Source organism: Hippocampus zosterae, chromosome 13, assembly GCF_025434085.1.
Source record: "Hippocampus zosterae strain Florida chromosome 13, ASM2543408v3, whole genome shotgun sequence".
NCBI lineage: Eukaryota > Metazoa > Chordata > Actinopteri > Syngnathiformes > Syngnathidae > Hippocampus > Hippocampus zosterae.
The window spans coordinates 19,947,574-19,975,111 of NC_067463.1; the positions used below are offsets into that span (position 1 = coordinate 19,947,574).

At 42.5% G+C, this 27,538-nt stretch overlaps 2 protein-coding genes across 3 annotated transcripts in view; one reads left to right on the top strand and one right to left on the bottom strand.

The window, feature by feature from the left end:
- Positions 1-93: 93 nt before the first annotated feature.
- LOC127612918 (palmitoyltransferase ZDHHC5-A-like) lies at positions 94-19,422 on the top strand. 2 transcript variants are annotated; one of them, XM_052083772.1, is made up of 12 exons: positions 94-619; positions 5,802-6,009; positions 8,306-8,427; positions 8,618-8,775; positions 9,197-9,369; positions 11,465-11,567; positions 13,177-13,268; positions 14,128-14,254; positions 15,088-15,193; positions 16,593-16,702; positions 17,993-19,044; positions 19,130-19,422. In XM_052083772.1, the coding sequence occupies exons 2-12, from the start codon at positions 5,846-5,848 to the stop codon at positions 19,179-19,181; spliced, it is 2,259 nt and encodes a 752-aa protein (XP_051939732.1). In that variant the 5' UTR covers positions 94-619; positions 5,802-5,845; the 3' UTR covers positions 19,182-19,422. The 2 variants fall into 2 exon arrangements, with proteins under 2 accessions (XP_051939732.1, XP_051939731.1); XM_052083771.1 differs by having other exon boundaries at positions 95-619; positions 4,379-6,009.
- Positions 19,423-22,297: 2,875 nt separating this feature from the next.
- LOC127612914 (RNA-binding protein 20-like) overlaps positions 22,298-27,538 on the bottom strand; it is a 30,946-nt gene continuing 25,705 nt past the window's right edge. Inside the window, exons 18-23 of the mRNA XM_052083767.1 lie at positions 27,336-27,500; positions 26,997-27,258; positions 26,607-26,900; positions 25,559-25,675; positions 24,505-24,626; positions 22,298-22,992 (exon numbers count right to left, since the gene is read on the bottom strand). Coding sequence (XP_051939727.1) covers positions 22,933-22,992; positions 24,505-24,626; positions 25,559-25,675; positions 26,607-26,900; positions 26,997-27,258; positions 27,336-27,500 — 1,020 coding nt within the window. The 3' untranslated portion in view covers positions 22,298-22,932. The remainder of the gene's footprint in view (positions 22,993-24,504; positions 24,627-25,558; positions 25,676-26,606; positions 26,901-26,996; positions 27,259-27,335; positions 27,501-27,538) is intronic.

Genomic DNA, 27,538 nt, shown 5'->3' on the forward strand with positions numbered 1-27,538 from the left:
ATGTACGTATTGCACATTTTCACAAAATTCACAGAAAAAAATCGTAACATTTGGATGGAAAGACCATTACACACACACAGAGAGAGAGAGAGAGAGAGAGAGAGAGAGAGAGAGACTCACGCGCACACGCAGGGGTGGGGTAGCTTAGTGGTGGTCTGGGTTTAGCCTTTTGTCACCCAATCAGGGCTTTTTTCTATTGTAATTCATGTTCTTTGACGTCAGTTATGGGATTCAGATGAATGTCTGCCTCCGTAGAATTCACTAACCGTCGGAATCTATCTTGCCAAATATTCTGTGAACTCCAATTACAGCAACGAAGGCGAGAATTGACACAAATCCTAACAGTTCACCCCTTCACCATCCAGAACCCAGCAAATGCCTGACGTATGGGAACACTTAGCTTGGCTAGTTAGCAAGCCAGCCAGCTCAGCACCGTATTCTAAAAATGGAAAAGCTACCATCATATATCAAACCCACTCTTTTTTGCGAGCGTGCAGAATGGATTTTATGGGGATGTGTTCGACTGCTGCTTGCATGATCTGATAAATGGAAACGGCAGTCATAATTTGGATTAACCGCAGCGTTTTTGGACCCAGAGCTGTTATCTGAACCTTCACAGGTGAGTTGAATTGTGAGCGGTAAAATGCCAAGAACGAGCAATTCACATCGCCAAGGGTACTGACGCTTTAGTGTTAAACATACGGTACATTTGGTTGCTGTTCTAATCAAATACAAGAAGACGTTGTTATGCTGGAGGGTGCCCACCGCTAAACTGTATTAATCAATACATTAATCAATGTATTAATTACTCCATTAATCAATTAATCGAGGAAGTTGGGCATTTTTTCAAAAATGATTAAACCTAATATAACATGGTTTCAAAAAGGGCACCACAGAAAAAAAAAACATTTCATTTGTCAAGGTGATCAAGCCAGTTCAGAGATATCTAAATGTGAAGTTAATAAAATCGCCCTCTCCGCTTCCCCCGCCCAAACAATTACCCAAATCAAAGTGAAAATCTTGTCATCAAGAAAATTATTAATTCATTCATTCATCTTCCGAGCCGCTTGATCCTCACTAGGGTCGCGGCGGGTGCTGGAGCCTATCCCAGATCATTTCGGGGTGTGGGCGGGGGACACCCTGAATCGGTTGCCAGCCAATCGCAGGGCACACAGAGACGAACAACCATTCGCACTCACACTCACAACTAGGGACAATTTAGAGTGTTCAATCAGCCTGCCACGCATGTTTTTGCAATGTGGGAGGAAACCGGAGCACCCGGAGAAAACCCACGCAGGCCCGGGGAGAACATGCAAACTCCACACAGGGAGGCCGGAGCTGGAATCGAACCCGGTACCTCTGCACTGTGAAGCCGACGTGCTAACCCCACTGGACTACCGGGCCGCCCTTCAAGAAAATTAACTAATTAATATTAATAGAGGGAGTTGGACTTTTTTTTCAACAATGATTAAATGACATATAACATGGATTCATCAAGTGCACCACAATTAAAACAACAATACAAAATATATATTCCATTTGTCAAATTGATCAAACCAGTCCCGAGTTATCCAAATTTGAAAAAAAAATACAATTACCCAAGTCAAAGTGAAAATCTTGTCGTCAAGATCAATCGGTCAACTATAAAACTACTGCAATATATCAATTGGATATAGATTTTTGCCTCAAAATTTCAAAATACAATGGCGAAGGCATGATGTGCAAACGGTGCTGGAAAGGTTAGCCTTCACTGACCTACAAAAATTAAGTCAAGGGCCAAGGATACATGATCATGAGAAAACATGCTGCCACAGGAACACTTTAATACTGCATTTGATTTGAGCTCACTGGAAATGGCACACCGGATTTGGTCACAGATCTCCCTTTGTGATTTCTGCCCTCAACGCAGCTCCAGAGCCAACCCAGACTCTGAATCCCCTACCTGTTTAGCGCAACTGTTTTGGCCGCTTGATCTCCACTGCATTGACTGTTTTTTTTTCTTTAACTTGTTTATGATTACCTGTTTGATTGTCTGCATTTGTTGTGGTGAATTCTGGGACGGGTTATGTGGTGACCCACAACAGACATTCACCAGGAACCTGAAGCTTTAAGATAGGGGTGTCCAAACTTTTTGCCAAGGGGGCCAGATTTTATGTGGTAAAATGTCAGGGGGCCGACCTTGGCTGACATTCTTTACATTGAACAACAATATTGTTCAACAAATTTTAGTAAGCCAGTCTGTTTCACATTTCCATTTTTATTTTAATTTCAACAATCTTAAGAATTTCTTTTGGTTCATTTGAAACAGGTATATCACATGCAATTGCTTATTCACTTGACTTTTTCTTAAACAGAAGTCTCCTGAGTGCAAATTGATTGATTTGAAACATAAAATGAATCACCATGACTTTTCAATAGTCACAAAACCTTTGACTCGAACAACAGGGAAATGAACAAGCAATACACATATCCACAACTGCAAGGATCATTTGAAATATGACATATCAGTCAATATAAACACGGAGTGATGTCTTGTTAACTCGTGAGTGATGCCCTCTAGTGTCTAAATGCTATTACTCATTTAGTGAATGCTATTACTCATTTAGCCACTAGAGGGAAGCAGTACTCTATGAAACATCACTCACCAGTCTACGAGACCTCAGTCAATGCAACACGTGTTCCATTGCGCCCAACCTGCGGGCCAGACGGCACTGATTTTATGACAGGGGCCGAGGGCCGGATGAAATTCGACCGCGGGCCGGATTTGGCCCCCGGGCCGGACTTTGGACATGACTGCTTTAAGAGAAGGAAAGGAGCCATGTTTCTGGTTTCAAATGGATGATAAACTTGAAAGTGTTGAAGGATAGATAGGCTTGCTACTTGTTCTGTAAACAATTAGTTTTGCTGTGGTGAGTAGAGACATGAACTCACACAAGTACCTCACAAACAGCGGAGTGGCTTTCTGTGCCGCAATGAGAGTTATCAGTGATCATATCACATCTTGACAGGTAGCTCCAAAATCTTTTACTAGTGGCCAAAATTCATTTGGGCCTACCACAGTTTCATGTGTATGTGGAAAACACTGCAGATTTACTGTTTTCTTTTACGGAGGCGAACAGTGACAGCAATGACTGATCAGCAAATTTAAGATATGGTCGAGAACACAATATGGCAAAAATGCAAAATATCAATCGCTTCAAAGCCAGACAAACCGATCTTTCTAAAGTCTAGGAAAAAAATCTTTGTTTCACTTTAACATTAGGCCAAACAAAAAAAGATGGTTTGTTTTCGGTAACATGAAATTTCAGCATAGGGTCGGTAGGTCGGACAAAGTTTTATTTTTAAATCTTTTTTTTTCTATCAAAATTTAAACAAAATAAGCATTCATCTTCTGAACCGCTTGATCGTCACTAGGGTCGCGGGTGTTGCTGGAGCCTATCCCAGCTGTCTGCGGGCAGTAGGCAGGGGACACCCTGAATTGGTTGCCAGCCAATCACAGGCCAAACAAAATAAGCATAAAACATAAAACAAGAAGATATTGAACCCGCCGCTCCGCGGCCATCGCCGCCGCCACCTATTTAGTTTTCTCCCCGCTTCGGACTCGGGAGATGGGGCGCACCGCCGCCTCCGCCGACGTCCTCCTCCGCCATCGGTGTTTACTCGGCCCGTGGTGTTCATCAAATAGTTTGCTGATTTTTATTCCGATGCATCAATGGATGCTATTTTCTTAACATTACGGTGCGAGAATGCAACTGTAACACAGAAAACGCGGTTTAAACTGTCGTCGCAGATCGCGGCCGCCGCCATGTTTCAATGTTGTTGACAGACGACGGGGCAAACGACGCACGCGCTCAACTTAAATATCGCGAGAGTTCGCACCGATGTAAACCCTCTACGCAAAAATGTAGAGGGGTGTTTGAAAAAAAATGCCGACCGTAAAGTTTTTTTTCCACATAGAAATTCTCGGTCGGTCGGGTTACCGGAAACGCACTACTTTTTTTTCTACGCCTTATATTTCCGTACCCCTGCATTAGTCTTTGTGTTTTTTAATGCCCAAATGACAGGCTGGGTTTCAAACAGTGGACCAAATTCAATTACCACAGACAGAGACGAGTTGTAGTTCACTTGAATGTGCCCATGATCCCTCTGTTGGATTCTGGTCTTGTGACAAATAGGTACATGTTTTTTTTAAGGATTTATAAGGATTATTTGAGAAATTGCTACATCATCGCAACTTCCCTAAAATTGACAAAAATTAACATTGGCAAAGTTGCCATAATGTTATTCAACCACCACACCCCTAACACAGACCGCCTTATATTGTTAACTATTTGGTTTTACTTAATGACAAACATTTTTCCCTTTTGTGTCTCTTCAGGTGCAGTAGCCTGATCAATCCCCAGACTGGAATATTTTGGATGGACAACTATTTGAACTGAATTTTTCACAATGTTTCAAATCCAAATACCAAAGGATCCAAACTGTCCAGCAAGGAGACATTAGATCTTTGGAGGAAGCGCTTGTTGGTTCTAGATTTTTTTTGGGCAGGGGAACAATATCCTCAAAAATCTCATAACTTCAAAAAATCTGTGACCCAAGATTCATCAATGCTTCAAACAAAGGATTTTTTTTCCTCTTGGTTTTTCTAAAAGCCATTGATGACTGTTAAGGATGGAAACTGTGTGGGCACTGGAGACGCATAGCTGGAAGGGCAAGCCTGAAAGCACGCTTGGAATTTTGCTAACATGGTAGAAAAATTCAGCCAGTGCAGACACTGTGGTCATATAAATTAATCTTCACATAAGCTGGTGATTTTACCTTTTACCGATCTCACCTTATACATCTGCAAATTATTTGCATTCAGATTTTAATTTGAGTTTAATTTTGCTCATGAAAATGTAATTGACATGGATACCAATAGATTTCAGCGAAACAGTTTTCTGAAGTTCACCACCTTCAGTTCTTTTTTGTCAATTCAATCTCTGGTGCAGCTCATACTTCGGGAGGTTTGAATCAACTGCTGTTATTTCATAGAAATGCCCACACGAAAGAAAACCGAGCTTTAGGATGAGCACATTAACCAGACTGTTGTGCCTTGTATGAACGTTAGACTGAAAGCAATTTGTTTCTTGCGTTTTTTTTTTTTTAAAGAGTCGCATATGCTCTGGATTCAAATATGTTTAGTAGTTGCATATTATTGTAAGAAAAACAACACCTCACATTTTCAAATGTGGTTTGAGTTCCAAGCCAGTGTGATTAACAATGAGAAACACTGGAAGGTTTTGATGTCAAAGATCGTTTCAAATGTTTCTTCCAAAAAGCAGGTTTTCCTTTTGTTTACTGACATGTGTTACCCCGATCTGTTGTTTTTATAAAGCCAACAGATCAAACATAACCTGCAAAGTAATTATATTAATCAAAAACATCTTTTGAGCATTCAAGCTCAAACTCTTCATTCAATGATTACATTTGATCAAGACTGAAAACGATGTTAATGTTTCCTGGGTAACACTATAATTGCACTTTTTTCAAGATGTTAATAAGGCCCATTTAGACGACATCTGTGGAGTTTGTCGAAAAAATTCAACTTTTTTTTTGGTATTGGTTTCTTCTTGAAGGTCACCTATTTTTCTGTCCAGTAGACGGGGAACTGTGTTACCTCTCACATCCCTTTGGATTCATTTTATGTGTTCTCTCTTTAAATGAGCCTGTTATTTCTGTGAACCGTAATTTAAAGTCCAAAATCACAAATCCAATTGGTACACCAGTAGGAAGGTTAAACTGAATGACGACTCCCACAGCATTGCAGCTGAGAACCAACACATCACTGCACGGATAGGAAGAGATGCCCGGTGACCGTAATAAGAGTGAAGGACAGGTTCCAGCCTCTTCTCCCTTGCCCCATTCTATGAACCTGTCCAAAAGACTCCTGCAACCGTCACGCTATGTTCCTGTGTCAGCAGCCACTTTCTTCCTGGTTGGCTCCACCACGCTGTTCTTCTGCTTCACGTAAGTGTTTTTCACCCATGCACGTATGGCAATGAGGTCCAAAACACACACACACACACAAACTCGTGCCGGTCCTCACAATGTTGTGAGTACAAGAACACACACACACATATATTCTTGTTTTTTTTACATTATACATGTTATGTGGCGAAACGGCAGGCCAGGTGAAAAAAAGAAAAACATGATAAAAAGGCAATCCAGCCAGGATCCAGGAAGGAGATTTTCCACTTTTCTTTATTTCAAGTAGCAACAGTTGATCAGTTTTTAGCAGACTACGTGCAGCACTGCTCTCCAAGTTTTCCGGTGCCGCAGTGACTTCCTCATCCCTCTTTTAAAGGGAATTCACTTGAACTTCAGGCCAATCAGGTCCAAGCTGCAATTGGCCATTCCCAAGTGGTTGCAATTACTTTTGCCCGAAACAATTAGTGTCTAACAGACGTATTAAGCACCGCACACTGATATCACATAGTAACACTTTTGGATGGAGAGAAATGTGCACCTTTCTTCCCTCCAAAACCACAAAAAAACCCTGAATTTGTAATGCAGTCATACCTCGGTTTCGGTTTTCGACCATAATCCGTTCCAGAAGGCTGTTCAAAAACCGATTTGTTTGAAAACCGAAACCGCGCTCTCTAAAAAAAAAATCTTCATTGAACACATCTGCTCACAATTAAACGCTACCCGAGGAAGCGTTCTTCTTACTTCCTCGTGTAAGGAAGGCGAGAGGAGTCAAGTGGCTCATTCAAGTTTGGTCGTGAACTGATTTTCGGTCGTAATCCGAGGTATACAAAAAAAATTGAAATTTTTGGTCGAAAACCGATTTGGTTGAGAACAGAAACGTTCGAAAACCGAGGTTTGACTCTATGTGTCTTTTGTCATCATGACATCGCTCACCCCCTCTCCCCCAATTTCCCCCCAAAATATTTTTCTTACCTTGGCAATGCTCAATGGTGAACTGGTGTGGCTTAAGGGCAAGACACAACCCCGGTATTCTGGCCTTCTGGTGTTGCATGGAGCGCATCCCCTTCAGAACTCGATGGTCAGTCTGTAATTGGAATTCTCTTTCAAGGGAGGTAGTAACAAAGGGAGTCGACAGCCTACTTGATGGCTAGAGCTTCTTTCTCAATGGTTGAGTATTTCATCTCCCTTTCAAAAAAGTTTCCTACTCAGGAACAGGATGGGCCTCTCCTCCTTGCCTTGTACCAGCACTGCACCAAGACCAACATCTGAAGCATCCACTTGCACGAGAAACTCCTTGGAAAAATCTGCACTCTGCAACATAGAAACTTGATAGATGAAAAACTTCAAGGCCTTAAAAGCTTGTTCACAGGCTGCTGTCCATGGTAGAGGAGACTCGATGTTCTTCTTTGTGAGGTCGGGTAGCAAAATGTGGAATAAACCTTCTATACCAACCAACCGGTCTAAGAAATGATATCAAGTACTTCTTGGTCCTGGGAGTTGGTATCTTCTCCACAGCCTTCACTTTCTCCACCTGGGTCTTTATCTTCTCTTTCCCGATCAAACGGCCCATGTAACTCACCTCTTCTTGTGCCCAGGAGCACTTTCTCTCATGAATGGTGAGACCAGCCGCCTGTATTTTCCCAAGGACAGTCTTGATGTGCAGGAGAGGGTCCTCCAAACTTTCACTGTAGATCACGACGTCATCAAGATAGGCGGCTGAAAAACTGGAACAGTCCTTGAGTGTAATGTCCATTAAAGACATACACTTTGAATTGAAATTGAATTGAATTGAAAACCAAAACAAAATCCAACAACAAGGAAAAGTGTCACCTCACCCCACAAGTTTTGATACACATGATGATGGTGTACATTATTTATCCTCTGCAAAGAGCGACTAATATTATTGCCCCGTACCGAGTCACTGAGAGTCGCGGTGACATTTGTGTCTGCGGGATGTCGTAATACTGCCCCACAGTGGCCAAGGCAGCCAGCATGACAAATTGATTTCCACATTTAATGGAATGTCCACATTTATAATGACACAAGAACGTACTAAGATGCTCAACTGTATGAATTCTTCACTCTCTATTATTCTCCTCTCAATTTTCCAATGTTTTGCTGTTTTGGCTCTAAATGTTTAATTATACCAGACTGTCATTGCAATTCGTGCGTGATAAAATTTGGGAATTCATGGTCTTGAAATAACAAATGAATTATCCCAATCCAATTTGAGTGTTTATTTTAAGTGATGCTGTTTTCTAAATGAAATATGGCCACTGGTTTTTTTACCATCAATTTTCTGACAGGTGTTTTTGTTTGTGTTTGTTTTACGCAGTTGTCCGTGGCTTTCAGAGCGGTTCTCCGTAGCTGTTCCTATTTATAATGGCATCATCTTCCTCTTTGTTTTGGCCAACTTCTGTATGGCTACGTTCATGGATCCGGGCATCTTTCCACGAGGTAGGCGAATGGGTGGGCATTTATCTGCCTATGAACTTTATTGTTTATTGTTTTGAGCAAGTCGTCATTTCCTTTGAATTTTACAGCTGCAACACGTTTCAAAAAAGCTGGGACAGGTATAATAAAATGGGAATCTTACCCATTTTAAAGTTGACTTGTTTGGTTTTTGGTCTGTCTCTCTGCATTGTAGCTGCGGAGGATGAAGACAAGGATGATGACTTTCGTGCTCCTCTTTATAAAACTGTGGAGATCAGAGGGATCCAGGTCAGGATGAAGTGGTGTTCAACTTGTCGCTTCTACCGACCACCGCGTTGCTCCCACTGCTCCGTCTGTGACAACTGTGTTGAGGTGTGTTCACACTTGCTTCACACTCGCAGCGATATGGAAAATTCAAAGACTTCATAGGATCTAAATTGTACACTGCCTCAAAAAGCATTCATACCCTATGAAAGTTTTCAGAAAGTTTTCTTATCGACCAACACAAAACGGCACAAAATTGTAAAGTGGAATAAAAACAATAGACCAGGGGTGGGCAAACATATGGCTCGGGGGCCACATTGATTTCTAAATTTGACAGATGGGCCGGGTCAGTACAAGATACGGTTCATTTAAAAAACTGTATATGTTGACAGTCCATACCAAACATCAACAGAACAAAAGCATTAAAGTATTACCTTTTTTTTTTTAAATTTCAATGAGAACAGTGAAACAACTGTGGTGCCATTGTGCCTCGGCCTTGATCTCAAAGATATTTTCTTTGCTTCTACAGGACTTTGACCACCACTGCCCATGGGTCAATAACTGCATTGGCAGGAGAAATTACCGATACTTCTTCCTCTTCCTCCTTTCCCTGACTGCCCACATCATGGCTGTGTTCGGCTTTGGTTTGCTCTTCATCCTTTATCATCACCAGTACATTGATCGCCTGCATGCGATTGTCACGTATCCTTTTGAATGAATGGTCTTTTCCCGGATGTGTTTCCTTGCTTATTGAATTTCAAATGAAAATGTGATTAACGAATAAGTAAGTTCGTCATGGCTCATTCAATTTTGCACTCAATGTCGTAATGTAGTCTGCGCAGGGCATTGAATTGATCGAAAGTGGCCAGCTCTGGTTGTCTTAGAACAGGGGTGTCCAAACTTTTTGCCAAGGGGGCCAGATTTTATGTGGTAAAATGTCGGGGGGCCGACCTTGGCTGACATGCTTTACATTGAACAACAATATTGTTCAACAAATTTTAGTAAGCCAGTCTGTTTCACATTTCCATTTTTATTTTAATTTCAACAATCTTAAGAATTTCTTTTGGTTCATTTGAAACAGGTATATCACATGCAACTGCTTATTCACTTGACTTTTTCTTAAACAAAAGTCTCCTGAGTGCAAATTGATTGATTTGAAACATAAAATGTATCACCATGACTTTTCAATAGTCACAAAACCTTTGACTCGAACAACAGGGAAATGAACAAGCAATACACATATCCACAACTGCAAGGATCATTTGAAATGTGACATATCAGTCAATATAAACACGGAGTGATGTCTTGTTAACTCGTGAGTGATGCCCTCTAGTGTCTAAATGCTATTACTCATTTAGTGAATGCTATTACTCATTTAGCCACTAGAGGGAAGCAGTACTCTATGAAACATCACTCACCAGTCTACGAGACCTCAGTCAATGCAACACGTGTTCCATTGCGCCCAACCTGCGGGCCAGACGGCACTGATTTTATGACAGGGGCCGAGGGCCGGATGAAATTCGACCGCGGGCCGGATTTGGCCCGCGGGCCGGATTTTGGACATGCCCGTCTTAGAAGATGCGAGCAGGCTTTATCAGGAGCTGCACATTCTGTAGACTAGCTCGGACAGCACAAGCCTAAATTTTGCTGTGAAAAAAAAAACACATTTTTTCTTTTCTCTTAAGCCAGAGGTGTGCTCCAAATCATAAATGCTATCACTGTCAGAATAAAATGACTACACTTCAACCATCCACTATATCAGATTGCTGTTTTGTATTTTATGCACATTTTGTGATTTTGCCATAATGTTTTCATTCACCGATCCTATCAATGAAATCATTCATCAGTCAGTGAAGTCATTCATCGGCTCGGCAAAATAAGACTTTTCGGCCGCAGTTTTCCCCACATTTTATATTTACCCTTGGCAAGCCACCACAAATTAATTTTGGTAGCCACTTATAGATATTGGTGTGATCTGTCAATTGTCATTGTATTACGTTTCTTTTGCTGCATGGAGAAACCGCTCTGCTCATAGTGGCTCAAATGACTGAAGTTACTAACGTATCAATGTTGACATTTGAGAATGATCTGAGTAATATCAGAGGCATTGACATCTGAATTCATATATCCAGCAGGTATAATAGCCATCTCATCATAGCGCACACATTGCTCTTTTTGTTGTTTCTGAATTTTCGCTTGGACATACCACTCCCATGTTGGGTAAAGTCGATCTACTGTCATCTGGATATTCTGAGTTATAGTATCACGGGAATGTTAGAAACTCATGAAGATGGCGTAGCTAGAAAATGTACGACAAGCAGCTTGTGACTGAACAAAACATTTGTCTTATTCAAATTCCTACAAAGGGTGTCAAAAGAGGGAAAAGATGATGGACATCGTTGAAATTTAAGAAGTAGAGGCGATGATGTAATGTATGAACAAAAACATACACACACACACACACACACACACAAACTGCCTGACTCGTGAACACTTTTTTCTGGGTGATTCACTTTTACGTAAAACTATCGGAACACCTCTTACTTCTGTTGATGCTTAGTAAACAGTACGCACGTATATCCCTGTCCAGTAAATAAACAAATTCTTTCAATAGCCCTATTGTTCCATCTTTTGATCAGATCAGCGATTGATTTATTTATTTAGTTCGTTTTTTTTAATGGAATGTTCTTTAATTGATGTTTGACCCCCAAAATCCTGAATGTGTATCGACTACAAATGACCGGGATGAATGAGAGTATGAACAGACAAAATATTCCTTAACGTTCTTCCTTTTCAGGTTGGCTGTAATGTGTGTTTCAGGCCTGTTCTTCATTCCAGTTGCAGGTCTTACTGGTTTCCACATTGTTCTTGTGGGAAGGGGCAGAACTACTAATGAACAGGTAGAAAATATTTTAACGTCCCTTTTTTATTTTTTGGGGGTCTCCCTCACATGCTGATTAAGCCACTGTGAACCACCACTGCTCATGGGTGATAGGAACCAAAAGAAGCTTGAATAACACATTTCCACCAATAATTGATCCTCCAAACCAAAGTAATTGAAATGGCTGATAATAGTTTAAAACGGGGGTCACGGACTTAATGGTCGCTGGCCCGCAAGGACCGCATAAGTAGCCCACGAGCCTGCTCTTGAAGGAGCTCACCCGGGAACTCGATCTAACATTTACTATTCTAAAAATAAATAAATACATGCATAAATAATACAAAAGAATAGCTTCACTTAACGGTCATTTTTTTTACATCACACTTGCATTCATGTAAATTTGGAAATGATAATGTTGAAAAAAAAATTGCCTAGGTCAAAGGTCAGTGTTGCAGCGCATGACCCACACCATGGTGTTCGTGGAGACGAGTCGAAGAAGAAGAAAAACACTTTTATTTGTCTCACAATGGAGAAATTCACATTTTACTGCAGCAAAAAAGATGAAAAGTAGAAAAAAAACAAAACAAGTATTTGCATGCAAAATTTTTTTTTTTTAAACAATTTAAAAAAATGGACTGTACACAGTAGAGCAGGGGTCACCAAACTTTTTGAGAGTGAGAGCTACTTCATGTGTCCTGATTGTGTGAAGGGCTACCAAATTGATACGCGTCTGAAATAACATTTGTACAAATTACATTTAATAATATTAGAACATTAGCTAGCTAGATATATACTGTAGCTAGCTAGTTAGATAGCTAAATAGGTAGCTATAGAATCTATAATACTGCCCATGTTTGCATTTTTAAATCATAATTTCTACGAGCAAATCACAATCCTAGCACTGGCGGGCTACTGGTGTGGTCCTCACGGGCCACCTGGTGCTCGCGGGCACCACGTTGGAGACCCCTGCAGTAGAGAGTGAAACCTCCCACAAAGCTGGCCCTTCTGACCAGTTGGTCCAGTCTCTCACTGTCCCGCTCTTAGATGCTGCGGGTTTCCGGGTGAGCTCCTTCAAGAGCAGGCTCGTGGGCTACTTATGCGGTCCTTGCGGGCCAGCGACCATTAAGTCCGTGACCCCTGTTTTAAACTATTATCGGCCATTTCAATTACTTTGGATTGGAGGATCAATTATTGGTGGAAATGTGTTATTTCGTCTTACTGTTTATTGTGTATGTTAAATCGCTCCATGTACAGCATTTTGTATGCAGCGATGGCTGTTTGAAAATGCTCCAAAAATACCGTTGACTTGACTTGACTTGAATGGCTGAGGCCACCACAGAGTCATAAAAACGTTTAAGGAGTGACCCCCTGAACTCCAAAAGACCTCGAGTGTCTGAGCAGAAATAGCTAGGAACCACAAACAACACGCCAGACTCAGCCATCAAGCTGATGAGTGTGTGTGCAGACATTATGTGATGGCAAAAATACTGCTTGACAGGCATTGAAGTCCTGGTGGTAAAATTCATGAGCAGATACTTTTGTGAATGGTGAACCGCAAATATTTTGAAATCCACTCTAATTGTTCTATTCAAGATGTCCGCTCCTCTGTTGCTTCTTATTCTCTTTAGGTGACGGGAAAGTTCAGAGGAGGTGTCAACCCTTTTACCAATGGCTGTTGGAAGAATGTCGCTCATGTCCTCTGCAGTTCACAAGCGCCCAGGTTCACATTTCCATTTTTATTTTATACTTAGAACAGCACCACCAGGCATTCGACTTCACACAAGTGCGTCATGATGTCCACGGACATTTAAAAAAAAAAAAAAGAATAAAATGTGGTGTCCAGTGGTTAGCACGTGGGCTTCACAGTGCAGAGGTACCGGGTTCGATTCCAGCTCCAGCCTCCCTGTGTGGAGTTTGCATGTTCTCCCCGGGCCTACGTAGGTTTTCTCCGGGTGCTCCGGTTTCCTCCCACATTCCAAAAATGTGCATGGCAGGGTGATTGAACACTCTAAATTGTCCCTAGGTGTGAGTGTGAGTGCGAATGGTTGGCTCTGTGTGCCCTGCGATTGGCTGGCAACCGATTCAGGGTGTCCCCCGCCTACTGCCCGGAGACAGCTGGGATAGGCTCCAGCACCCCCCGCGACCCTAGTGAGGATCAAGCCATTTTACAATGTACTCACGCGACTGGTACCTGCTAGGGACGTGCCTTTAGCGTCCTCTTACGCGCCCACCATTCACTCATTGGTGGACTTCCGCATGCCTGTCGTCACTCACGCCGCCTTTTCTCTGTATAAACAGCGTGTCGTCCAGAGGTGCTCTCAGTCAGGCTTTGGAACTCGGCGCATACACGAGACGCTCCGCATTATAAGGCGTCCTGTCCATTTTAGAGAAAATGTAAGACTTTTAATGGCGCCTTATAGTCGTGAAAATACGGTAAATGTCTCGGCCTTTATATACTGTCATGCACGTGTGCTTGTTTTCCCTCATCTCTCGCCTCCAAACAGATGTCAGGAGGGTTCACTGCGCGCATGACTTGTACCACCTGGCCTATGGGAATTTACTTTCTTTTGTGTCTGCAGATATTTGGCAAGGAAGCGGTACGTGCAGAGTGTGTGTGTCCAGCCTCCGTTTCTACGGCCACAACTGACTGAGGCCCAGCGAACTGCAAAGATCCTGGATAATGGTTTACGAGGAGATCTGCATAGGGTGAGATAAGATTAGTAAAGCTAAATTTAATCCGGTTATAGTCGTGGGTTTTTATGCGTCTTATCTCTCGGTTTTGTCCCTTTTGGTGCCAACACAAGTGGCCACGACTCAAGTCATGCAGATAGCAATTGGAATTTGTTTTTCTTTTTATATACCATATTTACCGCACTAAAAAGTGCACTGGATTAGGAAGCGCACTTTTAATGAATGGCCTATTTTGTAATTTTTTTCATATATTGGATGCTCTGCATTGTAAGACGCAATCTACAATGCATCCACTAGATGGCGGTACACTCCCCCGTTCATGACCGCCTCCGCAAAAATGTAAATGAACAATTCAATGAAACCATGAAAATTGAAAAGAATGCATCAAAACAGAAAATCAAGCAAGGAAATCACAAAATAAATTCTACAGCCCCCCCTACAGAATTAATTTGGACGTTTCCTTCCTCCAGCAGAACGATCTGATGTCATTAAAATGTAGGAGACTGGACTGTCCCTGAAGTGTATTCCTTTGTTGTGTACTGTATTCACAAAAGAGGAAATGACAAAATAAATTCTATCGGGCGGGGGGGGGGCTGCAGAATTTATTTTATGATATCCTCGCTTTATTTTCTGTTTTGATGCATTCTTTTCAATTTTTGTAGTTTCATTGAAGAAATCGTTAATTTACATTTTTGGACGCGGCCATGAACGCCTCTCGAGTCAAACGGAAGAAGAAAAGGACACGGACAAAGACGTACCTGAAAGCTGACTTCATTGATTTCCGATTCAGTTGTTGATTTGTCCTGAAACTACACATCTTGTAACCGTGATGTCTTTAATAATTTCAGTCAAAATCAAGTCTGGATATGCAAGAGAGCCAATCGTGTGATGCTGAACCTCCTCCTCCAAAATGGGAACTTCGCTACCCTGGAATCACCAGAGGGAGCTCACAGGGTAACAAATCATTACTTCAAAGTAATCCTGCATTAATCTTTTTATGGGGACATTGTATATTTTTGACTATCACTATCGAACATGCTGCAGATGTCAGAAATACACTTGATTCCTGGGGACATGACTGACTGTACTGGAAGAATGTCAGGGTGATGTTATATGCTGAAGAATGCACCCAGTAGCGGGTTTGCCAGTCTAATGTCATCTGGTCAATGACTGGAAGGAAAAATTCGCCAATTTGAGGACTTGCAATGCATGGCTCAAAAGACACCTTATGATGGACCAGGTTTTCCCTTTCCCAGACGTAGTTCACCTCTGGAGCGAGGCCTTGAGGTGGGGCTACCTCAACTAGTAGCCACTTTGAGGGACATGGAATGTCACCTCTCTGGCAGGGAAAGAGCCCAAGCAAGTGTGTGAGGCAGAGGACCTCCGACTAGACATAATCAGACTCGCCTCCAGGCACAGCTTGAACTCTGGTACCGGTACTCTGAAGAGGGGTTGGACTTTCTTCCATGCTGGAGTTTGCCCACGGTGAGAGGTGCAGAGAAGTCGTGTTGCCCCCTCGGCTTGGCGCCTGTACGTTGGGGTTTCTCTCCTGTGAACAAGAGGGTAGCCTTTCCGGACTGTTGTTTGTGCCGATCCACCAAACAGCAGCTCAGAGTCCCCAGCCTTTTTGGAGACCTTGGAAGGGTGTGCTGTATATCGTTCTATGCAGTGCACACCGATACTGTGATCACTGATGTTGAACGATTCAAGTGTTGCTGTGTGTGCTCAGTGTGTATTTCTGAACACAACAAGGAATTCCATGAAAAGAAGTGATTTTCAGGGCAGCCCGGTAGCCCAGTGGTTGGCACGTCGGCTTCACAGTGCAGAGGTACCGGGTTCGATTCCAGCTCCGGCCTCCCTGTGTGGAGTTTGCATGTTCTCCCCGGGCCTGCGTGGGTTTTCTCCGGGTGCTCCGGTTTCCTCCCACATTCCAAAAACATGCATGGCAGGCTGATGTCATCTGGTCTCCGGGCAGTAGGCACGGTACACCCTGAACCGGTTGCAAGCCAATTGCAGGGCACACATAGACGAACAACCATCCGCACTCACACTCACACCTAGGGACAGATTTCGAGTGTTCAATCAGCCTGCCACGCATGTTTTTGGAATGTGGGAGGAAACCGGAGCACCCGGAGAAAACCCACGCAGGCCCGGGGAGAACATGCAAACTCCACACAGGGAGGCCGGAGCTGGAATCGAACCCGGTAACTCTGCAATGTGAAGCCGACGTGCTAACCACTGGCCTACCGGGCTGCCATTACAATTTCTTTATTAATTAATTAAAAAAAAACCCGTTATATTTCACTTTACTCTTTTTTTTTTAAATTACCCCCCCCCCCCCATTTCTCCGCAGATTACGATCTACTCAACAAAACACCTCCTACTCCAACAATGTATAAATACAGACCTACCTTCAGTCCTGGAAAGAACCACACACCACTAACCCATGCTTATGCAAACCAGGTAATGTACACATGCGGTGAACAAAAAAACAGAGGGCTTCGTGGCCATTTCTGATCAAGTTAATTCTCTCTCTCATGAATGTAATTAATTCCAACCCCAAACTGGAAGTGACACCCCATATATGTATATATCAGGGATGAGATCTTTCCGCTTTTTTTTCCCAGTCAAAATGGACCTATTTTATATCGTTCCAAATCCGTAAAAAAAATTCTGGAGGGTTGTCCGGACTTGTCTTCGGCAGTGTCACAGATTTTCTCGGACCAAGTTAAAGAAATGACTCGGGCACACGGGAAAATTGTCTTCAATATCAGCGGGAGCGGATCTCTGAGAGCGAACGACGGTTTGTTGCTCTGGTGATCAGCTCTTTTATCGTTATCATTATTCTCATTCAGAGTTTGTTTTGTACAATTCACCGAGGGGGGACGGGCAAAGAATGGGAATCTGGAGGGCCGAGAGAATCATTTTAAAACGGTACGATCGTTAACGGGGTGCCTAAGTGCGTCGCATGCCTCAATGTTGCACTGCTTGAAGCGGTAAGTGTTCCGTGACCAGTTTTTTGGAGTATCCAACAGCATATATACTTTTTTGCTCATATTTTACAGTAATTTATGGATATGATGACTGGAAATTTGAGTTAGCGATTTGTCAACATAAAAAAAACAACTGATTTTTTAAAAATCTTGTGATGGGGAGAGTTCAGTGGCAGGCTTTTACATCTAGGGAGAACCATGAAAACCAACATTTTATTTATTCATTTATTCATTCATCTTCCTAACCGCTTGATCCTCACTAGGGTCGCGGGGGGTGCTGGAGCCTATCCCAGCCGTCTCCGGGCAGTAGGCGGGGGACACCCTGAATCGGTTGCCAGCCAATCGCAGGGCACACAGAAACGAATAACCACTCGCACTCACGCTCACACCTAGGGACAATTTAGAGTGTTCAATCAGCCTGCCACGCATGTTTTTGGAATGTGGGAGGAAACCGGAGCACCCGGAGAAAACCCACGCAGGCCCAGGGAGAACATGCAAACTCCACACAGGGAGGCTGGAGCTGGAATCGAACCCGGTACCTCTGCACTGTGAAGCCGACGTGCTAACCACTGGACTACCGGGCCGCCCCCATATTTTATTTAGACACTCATAATTTGAGAGCTATGCTAAATGTTTTTGCTTTCGGTCTTCGGCAGAACGTTTCTTTAAACGAACAACCAAAGTCTCATTCTATTATTGAAAACTATCATGGAATTAACTTCTTCACCATGCTGCTCTTTCTCTTTTTTTTGTCCTTCAGTTAAGTCAAGCAGAAAGGGAAGCCAGTAGTAAGGATTCGTCCTCCTCCACCTCCTCACTTGTTCATTCCAGGCATCAACCTGGTTTCCGTTCACAACCTAGCCTGGACCGGGGAGACGCTTCTTCTGACAGAGCGGGGAGAGTAGCCGGAGGGGAGAGAAAAGAGATCGGAGAAGGAGGAGGAGGCATCCCTGGCTACTCTCTACATCCCTACAATTCATTTTCTGACCCTGTAGTCCTGTCAGGAGTTGCTTCCCAATCCTCCGGTTCCATGCAGACCTCAACATGTGCTCCCCAGATCTCTGAAACAACCACTACCTCAAGCAGCTTCAAGAGCTTGGCAAATCAGACTCCTCCACCGAGCCACCCAGCTCATAACGGAAGCCTGTCGTATGACAGCTTAATGGCTGGAGATGATGCTTTTGACAAAGCAGGATCAAAAATTCCTGAGATTTTATCCGGGAGACCCTGCTCTCCAGCTGCAGGTGGCTACATCTCCTCCTCCCATCCTTCAAAACAGAGAGATGCTGAAATGCATTCCGAGTTTCCCAAGCACCACCACCACCTCCTCCTCCATCGTTCCGCCTCTTCGACATGCTCCTCTCCTCCTGAGAGGGAGACTCTGTTGGTGGAATCACAGCGAAGCAATCGCCCATTGCCCTTCTGCCAAACTTCCGCGCCACCCCCTTCTTCTTCTCAGCGTCCACCACACCATCAGCACCACCACCACTCCCATCATCACCACCATAATCATCATCATCATCATTCTCATAATCATCGCCACCACCATTCCTCCTCCACCCCCAACCCCTCTCGTTTTATTGCTCCATACCTGCCCCACCGTCCCTACCCACAACGCGCATGCTCCACGGATACCCCTTTGGGCTTGACATCATCTTCCACACACCACCCTTCCCACTCGCCACATCATCCGCCTCTTGGTAAATCATTGTCCTACTCAAGCGCCGCCGCTGCTGAAATGCAGTACCAGCTCATTCGAAAGGCCTCCTCAGCAGCTGGAGAAAATGCAGCAGGGGGAATACAAGCACCAAAGTGAGTAGGATAATTATATTGTATTAGCATTTCTGAAATCCTGACATTGATTGACCGCTACCCTTTTTCCTTCTACTCCCGACAGATTTCCTGTAAGTTCCTTTTATTTCATTCCGTTTGCTTGTTTTCTGGTGTGAGGTTTGCCTAAGTATTGTCTGCTTCCTCCAAAATGTGCCATTTTTATGCATGTTTGTCACATGTACACACTGCTCATGTAGTGCAGTTGTGAACTAAACTGCCCACATTTTTGTTGTCTTGAAAAAATGTTGCATATACGTACGTATGTAATATTTCCAATTTTGCAAGTACTTACAATTTAGATTCCAAATGGCATGAATAGGATACCGGTAATAAAGATTTTGACATCATTTGTATTTATCATCAGGTTGGTTATTGTCACGTTAGATTGATGTATTTGTGTTTATTGCATGCTTGCAATGTTTGTTTAAATGTGTTATTGGTCTTGTTTTTTTGTTTCTTTGTTATTGAAACTTGGCAACAGTGTTGGGCAAGTTACTTTCAAAATGTAATATTTCATTTCATATTGCTACTTACTTTTAGGGTAGAAAATACGGTACTTTGAAATAAAAGGCGCACTGGATTATTAGGCGCACCTTCACTGAATGGGCTATTTTAAAATTCTTTTCATATATTGCACGCACTGGACTCTAAAGCGCAATCTACAATGTATCCACTAGATGGTGCTACAGCCCTTCATTTGACTCGAGAGGCGTTCATGACTGCCCCCAAAAAAACGTAAATTAACGATTACTTCAGAGAAACTATGAACATTGAAAATACAGTAATCCATCAAAACAGAAAATCACAAAATAAATTCTATAGCCCCCCCCGACAGAATTTATTTTGGCATTTCCTTGAGCGTAGCTGCAAAAGAACCATCAGATGTCAGCAAATAGTAGGAGACTGGACTGTCTCAGAAGTGTTTGTTAATTATTCCTTTGTTGTGTACTCTATTCACAAACGAGGAAATCACAAAATAAATTCTGTAGGGAGGGCTATAGAATTTCTTTTGTGATTTCATCGCTTGATTTTCTTTTTTGATGCATTACTTTTCCATTTTCGTAGTTTCAATGAAGTCCATTTACGTTTTTTCCGAGGTGGTCATGAATGCCTCTCCAGTCGAAGGAGGAAGAGAAGGCACAGAGACGGTCAGACGTAACTGCATTTGTTTGAGACCGTGAAAAACATTCATAAAGTGTGCGTTTGAAAAGAACAACACCGCAGCTCTCCTTTTTTCGGAGCTGCAACAAAAACATATTTAATAAAGCAGCGACACGTAATGCTTTTGAGGTGGATGAAATCAGTTTTGGTGATTTGAGTGATGTGTTGGTCGAAAGAGAGATTATTATCAAAAAGGACTCAAAGGTTGCGACAGTGAGAGGAGGCGAACAGGGTGGAGTTGTCGATGCTGAGGTTAAAGTTGGAGGCTGTTTGGGTGAAGGACCGAGGACAGATTATTAGCAGTTGAGATTTAGTGCAGTTCAGAATGAGTAAGTTTGTTTGCATCCAGGATTTGATATCAAAAAGACTTTTAGACAGGGTGGAGTGGGTTGTTGCGTGACAACAGCACCACTATTTCATTATGTTATTGTGAGATTTTGAACAACTCAATTTGTAAAAGGACTACATTTTCTGTCCGGTTTCAATGAAATGATTTCTTTAACATTTGTGTTTTTCCGTAATCAGGGTTGAGCTTGACAAGTTTGACCTGCTCCGACCGGATCGACAAGATGGAACTGCTCAGATGGACCAACAAGGCTTTTTTTTTCATCCACTGCCTCAACTTCTTCTGTCTCCCACTGTGCCATCCCATCTAACGGAGTGACCGATTATAACTCAGCAATTACTCAGCCTTGAACCCACCAGCCTCTGCGTGCCGGTGTGCAGAAGTTGACAGGTGGTGAGGATACCACATGTGAGATTTATGTCTAATTTACCGCAAGATTCTGAGAAAGCTACTGATTAACTCTATTGTGATGACAGGTACAAAATGGCAACAGGCTGTTATTAAAAAAAAAAATGTCCTCAACCAATTGAACATTCCAGGACCCACAAGTCAGGGTTTTTTTTCTTCTTTTAGCTCTCGGACTGATTGACTGAATCATCCTGTGGTTGGAAAATATTGCTAATTGTTTGAGTAAGGCAAGTTAATTCTCAAAGGGGGGAGGAATGCACAAATGCTGATTCCCTCTTTTTGTTGTTTATTACGAAATGTGAATATTCCATGTTAGTACAGGATACTGTGGTTTGAAATGTGAATTTCGTGTTCTACTTTTGTTGATAAATTGCTCATATTGTAAGACAGCATGCACATTCATTATTAGTAGCCACTGTAGGCAATGTTGGACTGTGGAAAAGGTTTGTGGTTTGAACAAACAGGAAAAGAATTAAGGTCAAACACAAACAAGACCTTTTGTTCTCCATCAATTATCAAAAAATAAGGCAGATATTTAAAAAAAAATATCTTGAATTTTTGACCGAATCTCTGCAGATTACAAACCGTTGTATCATAAATAAACAAAGATAAACAGTTTGTTAATAAAATGCCCTTTTAACTGATCCCAATTACCTTTGTTAGATGCCATATTTATTTACATGCACAAATGTCTCTTTAATTGCTAATTTATACACACACACACACACACACACACACATCCATCCATTTTCCAATCCACTTTATACTCACAAGAGTCGCGGGGGTGTGCTGGAGCCTATTCCAGCCGTCTTCGGGGAGTAGGCGGGGGACACCCTGAACTGGTTACCAGCCAATCGCAGGACACACAGAGACGAAATAACCATCCGCGCTCACACTCACAATTTTGAGTTTTCAATGTTTTTTCATTGTTGTTGCCATGCATATTTTTGGAATGCGGAGGAAACTGGAGTACCCGGAGAAAACCCACACAGGCCCGGGGAGAACAGGCAAACTCCACACAGGGAGGCCCGAGCCGGGACTGAACCCGACACGGTAACCACTAGTCCAGCCGCTGCTCTTTCATAGGTGACTTAATTCTTCAGGTCCCTTGTTAGTGTCCTTTTCGGTAAGTCACTAAAATGTGAAGGAGGTTGCGATAAAGTACATGTATCTTATCACCCTCCCTGCCCCTCCCCACGCCTTGGGATGCACTTTGTAAATCGGGCTGCCATCAACTTGTTCTTTCACGACAAAAGGTTGCCCCACCCCCCTATTTTTAAAAAATACTGTTCCCCAAACAAATAAATTAACCTGAAGTACTGCAATAAACCCAAGATCAGCAAGTTCTTTAATGCAAGGTACATAAGGGTGCGAGGTACATCGATACAATATGTTGAAGAAAAAAAAAACAGAAAAAAAAGAGTGCAGTTTGTGCTATTTCTTGCAGCCCTCTTTTCACCGTACAGTTTCATCCTGATCAGAAATCAGCACATACTTCAATCAGCACAAAACAGTAGCAACAAAATGAAACTAAGGAACGGATATGTCCTTCAACTAAACTATAATTAACTTGAATTTTGCTAAAGGTCTTCACAGAGTCAACACAAAACATGCAGGGCTGTAAGGACTTTTGAATTCCGCTACAGCACTCATTTTCCTTCAAAGCCAGATCATCTCTTTTCTGCAAAAGAGTAAAATCTGAGCTTGCCAATTTTAAACTAAGCACAACTGTTGTTTGCACAAGAATAATTTCCTGAAAAACGGTTACATTGGTTGAAAATTACATGTTAAATTACACCTGCCTTTTTGTTTTTGTCGTAATTCCAAGTTAATCAAGTTGCCCAATAGAAATGGGAAAATGTGTTGACGCCTGTGATCTGTCGAGCGAAACACGAAATGTCGATAGACGGTGTGGACTGACACGCCAAAGCTCAAATGAAAAGAAGAGGAAGTCACTCAAGAGCAGCTTCCAAAACTAATTCACTTTTTGGTTTTCTTGTCTCCAAGTATTTCTGCAAAAGAACGAACAAGAGAATGTAATGAGTGATCATGGCTTTATAAGAGATACAACGTTTAACATAGGTGAGCATCAGTACATCCCCAATTATTGTATTTCTTTATTGTTAATTAATCAAGACCCTAATGAGGATCAAGCGGCTCGGAAGATGAATGAATGAATAATCAAGTCCCCAGTGAATGCAACAAACTATCAATTTTTCATGCGTTGATTTACCTGTGGTTGAATTCTTGAGAATTTCAATTGTCTTTGAAACAACTTCTACTTACTCAACTTTCATTTCCACATCCACTTTTCTGCATTAACGCAACAGACCAATGAAAACTCATTTTCATTTATTCTACTGATTTGACTTTTAATTTGGTCTCTTCTAGGAGAAACTTGTCTTGGAGGACCCCCCCCCCCCCGCCCCCCCATGCCGCTACATACATTGAACAATACGTTACAGGCATCTGCACACCCCACACTGCCCTCATGTCCTCTTGCTTGTCTGTCTGCTTTCCTCTTGTTGTTTGTTAACTAACTTGATAGCCTGCAGTATGAATGCGTTTTTGTATCGGTTTAGTTTGAACAGAAGGGTCCTGTACCTCCTTCCTGAGTGTAGGAGCTCGAATTGGTAGTGCAGCACGTGAGAAGGATTGTCTAGAACAGCCATGTCCAAAGACCGGCCCACGGGCCAAATCCGGCCCGCGGTCGAATTTCATCCGGCCCTCGGCCCCCATCATAAAATCAGTGCCATCTGGCCCGCAGGTTGGGCGCAATGGAACACGTGTTGCATTGACTGAGGTCTCGTAGACTGGTGAGTGATGTTTCATAGAGTACTGCTTCCCTCTAGTGGCTAAATGAGTAATAGCATTCACTAAATGAGTAATAGCATTTAGACACTAGAGGGCATCACTCACGAGTTAACAAGACATCACTCCGTGTTTATATTGACTGATATGTCATATTTCAAATTCCTGTTTCAAATGAACCAAAATGGAAATGTGAAACAGACTGGCTTACTAAAACTTGAACAATATTGTTGTTCAATGTAAAGAATGTCAGCCAAGGTCGGCCCCCCGACATTTTACCACATAAAATCTGGCCCACTTGGCAAAAAGTTTGGACACCCCTGGTCTAGAATGTTGTTGGCCTGTTGAATAACGGACTGCACATATACAGTATACTGTATCCCGGGGAGCAGGGGGTGGGGGGGGCTGTCCGATTACCTTCCCTGCTGTTTTAACCAAGCTGGTTATCCGTTATTTAAAGCGGTAGTAAGTGACGAAGGCACCCCAGCCATTCTCTAAATAAAGCAGGTGCAACCATTCCATCACGGTTGCATCATGAACAAAAACTGCACTGGAGGCACACAAGAAAAACGTCTTTCAACAATTAAATCTGTTTGGCAATGTCTACTGGAGAGTATTGTTACTAGTTGCATCCTTGTATGGTTTGGAAATTGCACGATGGAGCAGATGATGGTGATACACTTTAAATTTTGATAACAGGTGTGCTTTCATACCTGCAGATTCTCAAAGTGCTTGAGACTTTTGCAGTGGGTGATCTGAGCGTCTTTGCTGCCACTGAAAAAACGATTACACACTTTGCAGAAGAAGCCTGTTTTTGGGACCAAGAACTCCATACCTAATGCATAAAGAGAGACGGGAAGGGGTGAATATTGACAAAACAATTTGAAATGAAACTCCATTGGAGTAACCCGACAACTGATGCCAGTTGATGTGAATGGTAGAAAAAGAGGAAAGTGTTATTTTGTTGTTGTTTAAGATTTTTTTTTTAATGTCTGACAGATGTACAACATTGTTTGGTCAGAGTTTTATACCTCTTAAATCTTGAAATTAAACCATAATTGTTGGTTCAGGGAAATGAATCAATGACAAATGATCCAAAATTTCAGTCTTAAAGAACAAACAAAAAACATTACAATATTCAAATCAGTAGAAAATGACTTTTTTAAAACAATGGAACGATGACATTATCTTAATCAAATCCCTCGTGGTTGTCAAGTATTTTAAACTCATCTTTATAGAAATCCATACAATTTAAGTCAGTCACTGAAAGTTCATACAGTGAAACTCCTCGAGAACAAAACCTACATGGGCGAAAATACCCCCTAATGTGAAAAAATCTTCATGCATTAGCACCATTCCCATTCTCCTGCCCCCCATGAAAACCTCCCCTGTTGCGTTATACGAAATCTTTTTCTCTGCTCTAGCCTCACGAAAAGATTCACAACAATGAAGTCTAATCCAACAGCGACCTCTACTGCTTTGTTCGGAAACGGCAACAGCAACCAACACACTGGTTTACACAACTGCGAGTTTCCTGAACGCAACATACTCATAGCTGCTCTGCCATTGGCTTACCGAGCATCATCCTGGCCTCCGATTGGCCAAGAGGGACCTCACTGTCTATGTGTGTAGATACTGTAGCTAGATCAGTGGAAGATGGAGCTACAGTGAAAAAACCCCGTCATGAAAAATTTCTTGCTGCAAACATGATTTCGCTGTAGAGGAGTTTCACTGTAGTACATTCCAACATTCCAAGAGGAGTCTTACCAACTGGTATGCTAGGGTCAAAATGGACGGTGTCTGTGGTCATGGGAGTTTCTGTTTGTGGCTTCTCCTTACTCTTTTCATCAGTGATGGCTCGGATGTCAGAATTATTGCCTGTTGCTTTGTGAACGTAAGAGAACAGAACAGAAACAAGTTTTCATCAAAATGACCAAATCTTCAACCAACTGCATCCTGTACAAGAAATATGCTGTTACGCACTGAATTACAATCATCACGACCAACTGCAAAACGAAATGCAGAAAGAGTGCTATCAAATAACACGCATATATATATATATTATATATTTTCATCTTCCGAGCCGCTTGATCCTCACTAGGGTGGCGGGGGGTGCTGGAGCCGATCCCAGCTGTCTCCGGGCAGTAGGCGGGGGACACCCTGAATCGGTTGCCAGCCAATCGCAGGGCACACAGAAACGAATAACCACTCGCACTCACGCTCACACCTAGGGACAATTTTTAGAGCGTCCAATCAGCCTGCCACGCATGTTTTTGGAATGTGGGAGGAAACCGGAGCACCCGGAGAAAACCCACGCAGGCCCGGGGAGAACATGCAAACTCCACACAGGGAGGCCGGAGCTGGAATCAAACCCGGTACCTCTGCACTGTGAAGCCGACGTGCTAACCACTGGACTACCGGGCCGCCCGAGGGAATTACAAACGGTAACAAATAGAAGTCAGTGTTGGCACAAAACCTTCAGGCTTATGCAACAAAGCAAAAATATATCAGGAAAATCCTACTAGAACATATATTGTCACTCATATATATATAGCACCGTCGACCAGCCCAAAAATTCATTGAGCGCTCGGGAAACTCCCAGTGGCCACCACGACCCTGAGCCTTTTTATTTGTACTTGTTTATTTGTACTTTTTGTCCCTTATTAAAAAAAATAAAATAATAATAAAAATCAGTAAACCACTAAATAAATGGACAAAATCCGGAGTTTATCAACATTTAATCTGCCGTCCAATATTTTCAGGAGCACGGTATAAATGTTGACAAGATCGAGTGACTAAATCAAAGAAACTTTACCTGGCTCCTCAGATGGTCGGCTTATCCAGGTGTCCTCTTTCATTTGCACCTTTTCCATTTCTTGTGTTCTATCCGTTAAGGTCTGCCGATCATTTAAAGGGCTGTCAACCGGGGGTGTTGCTTTTTGCTTTTCTTCAGTAGCATTGCCTGTGGTATTTTTTCCAGAAGTCATTTTCTCCTCAATAGTGTGTGGATCTGACGTTAAAGCATCAATGACAGCTGTGCTTATTGAAATAGATGTTGGAAGACTCTCAACTATGACCATACATTCTGTGGAAACAGAGGCTGTAGTCTCTATAAATTGACAAAGAGGGACAAAAAGCAGCAACATTAATATGAGGGTTAAGAAAAATACGTCAGGGTAACATTTTCTTGAAAGAAATATTCTACCGGTCTCATTTTTTTCTGGTTGAGGATTTGCCACCACTTTTTGGTTGACGGGACATAATTCTTGCGGAGTTTGTGCGGATGGGGTTACGATCACATCGGATGATACCCCGTCAGATGTACCACAAGCGGAAGTTGGAGGCTCATGTCCAACATCTACAATGGGATCTTCAGATGTCATGAGCTGAAGCTGACAATTTGTTTTGGGAACATCAGACTTCATAGATTGAGCAATCGCTCCTTTCATTTCATCCAAAGGTGCGACCTTGAAGTGGCAAAAAGTAAGACGCATTTAAACGCATTCTCAAACACCTCAAGATTTGAAAATCATGAATGTTTCACCTCATGAGTGTCCAGTGGGACAACGGTTAGTGACTGCTCCTGCTCGGCAGTTTTCTCCGGAGCAGCATGTGGAAAGTCATCCAAGGCAGTCACATCCCCAACTTCATCCAAAGTCACAAAGTCACCCATGCTCAACGGAAATGAGTCAAAATCTTCACCCTCATGCTAATTGTACGACAGAATACAATTGATAATAAGTCACA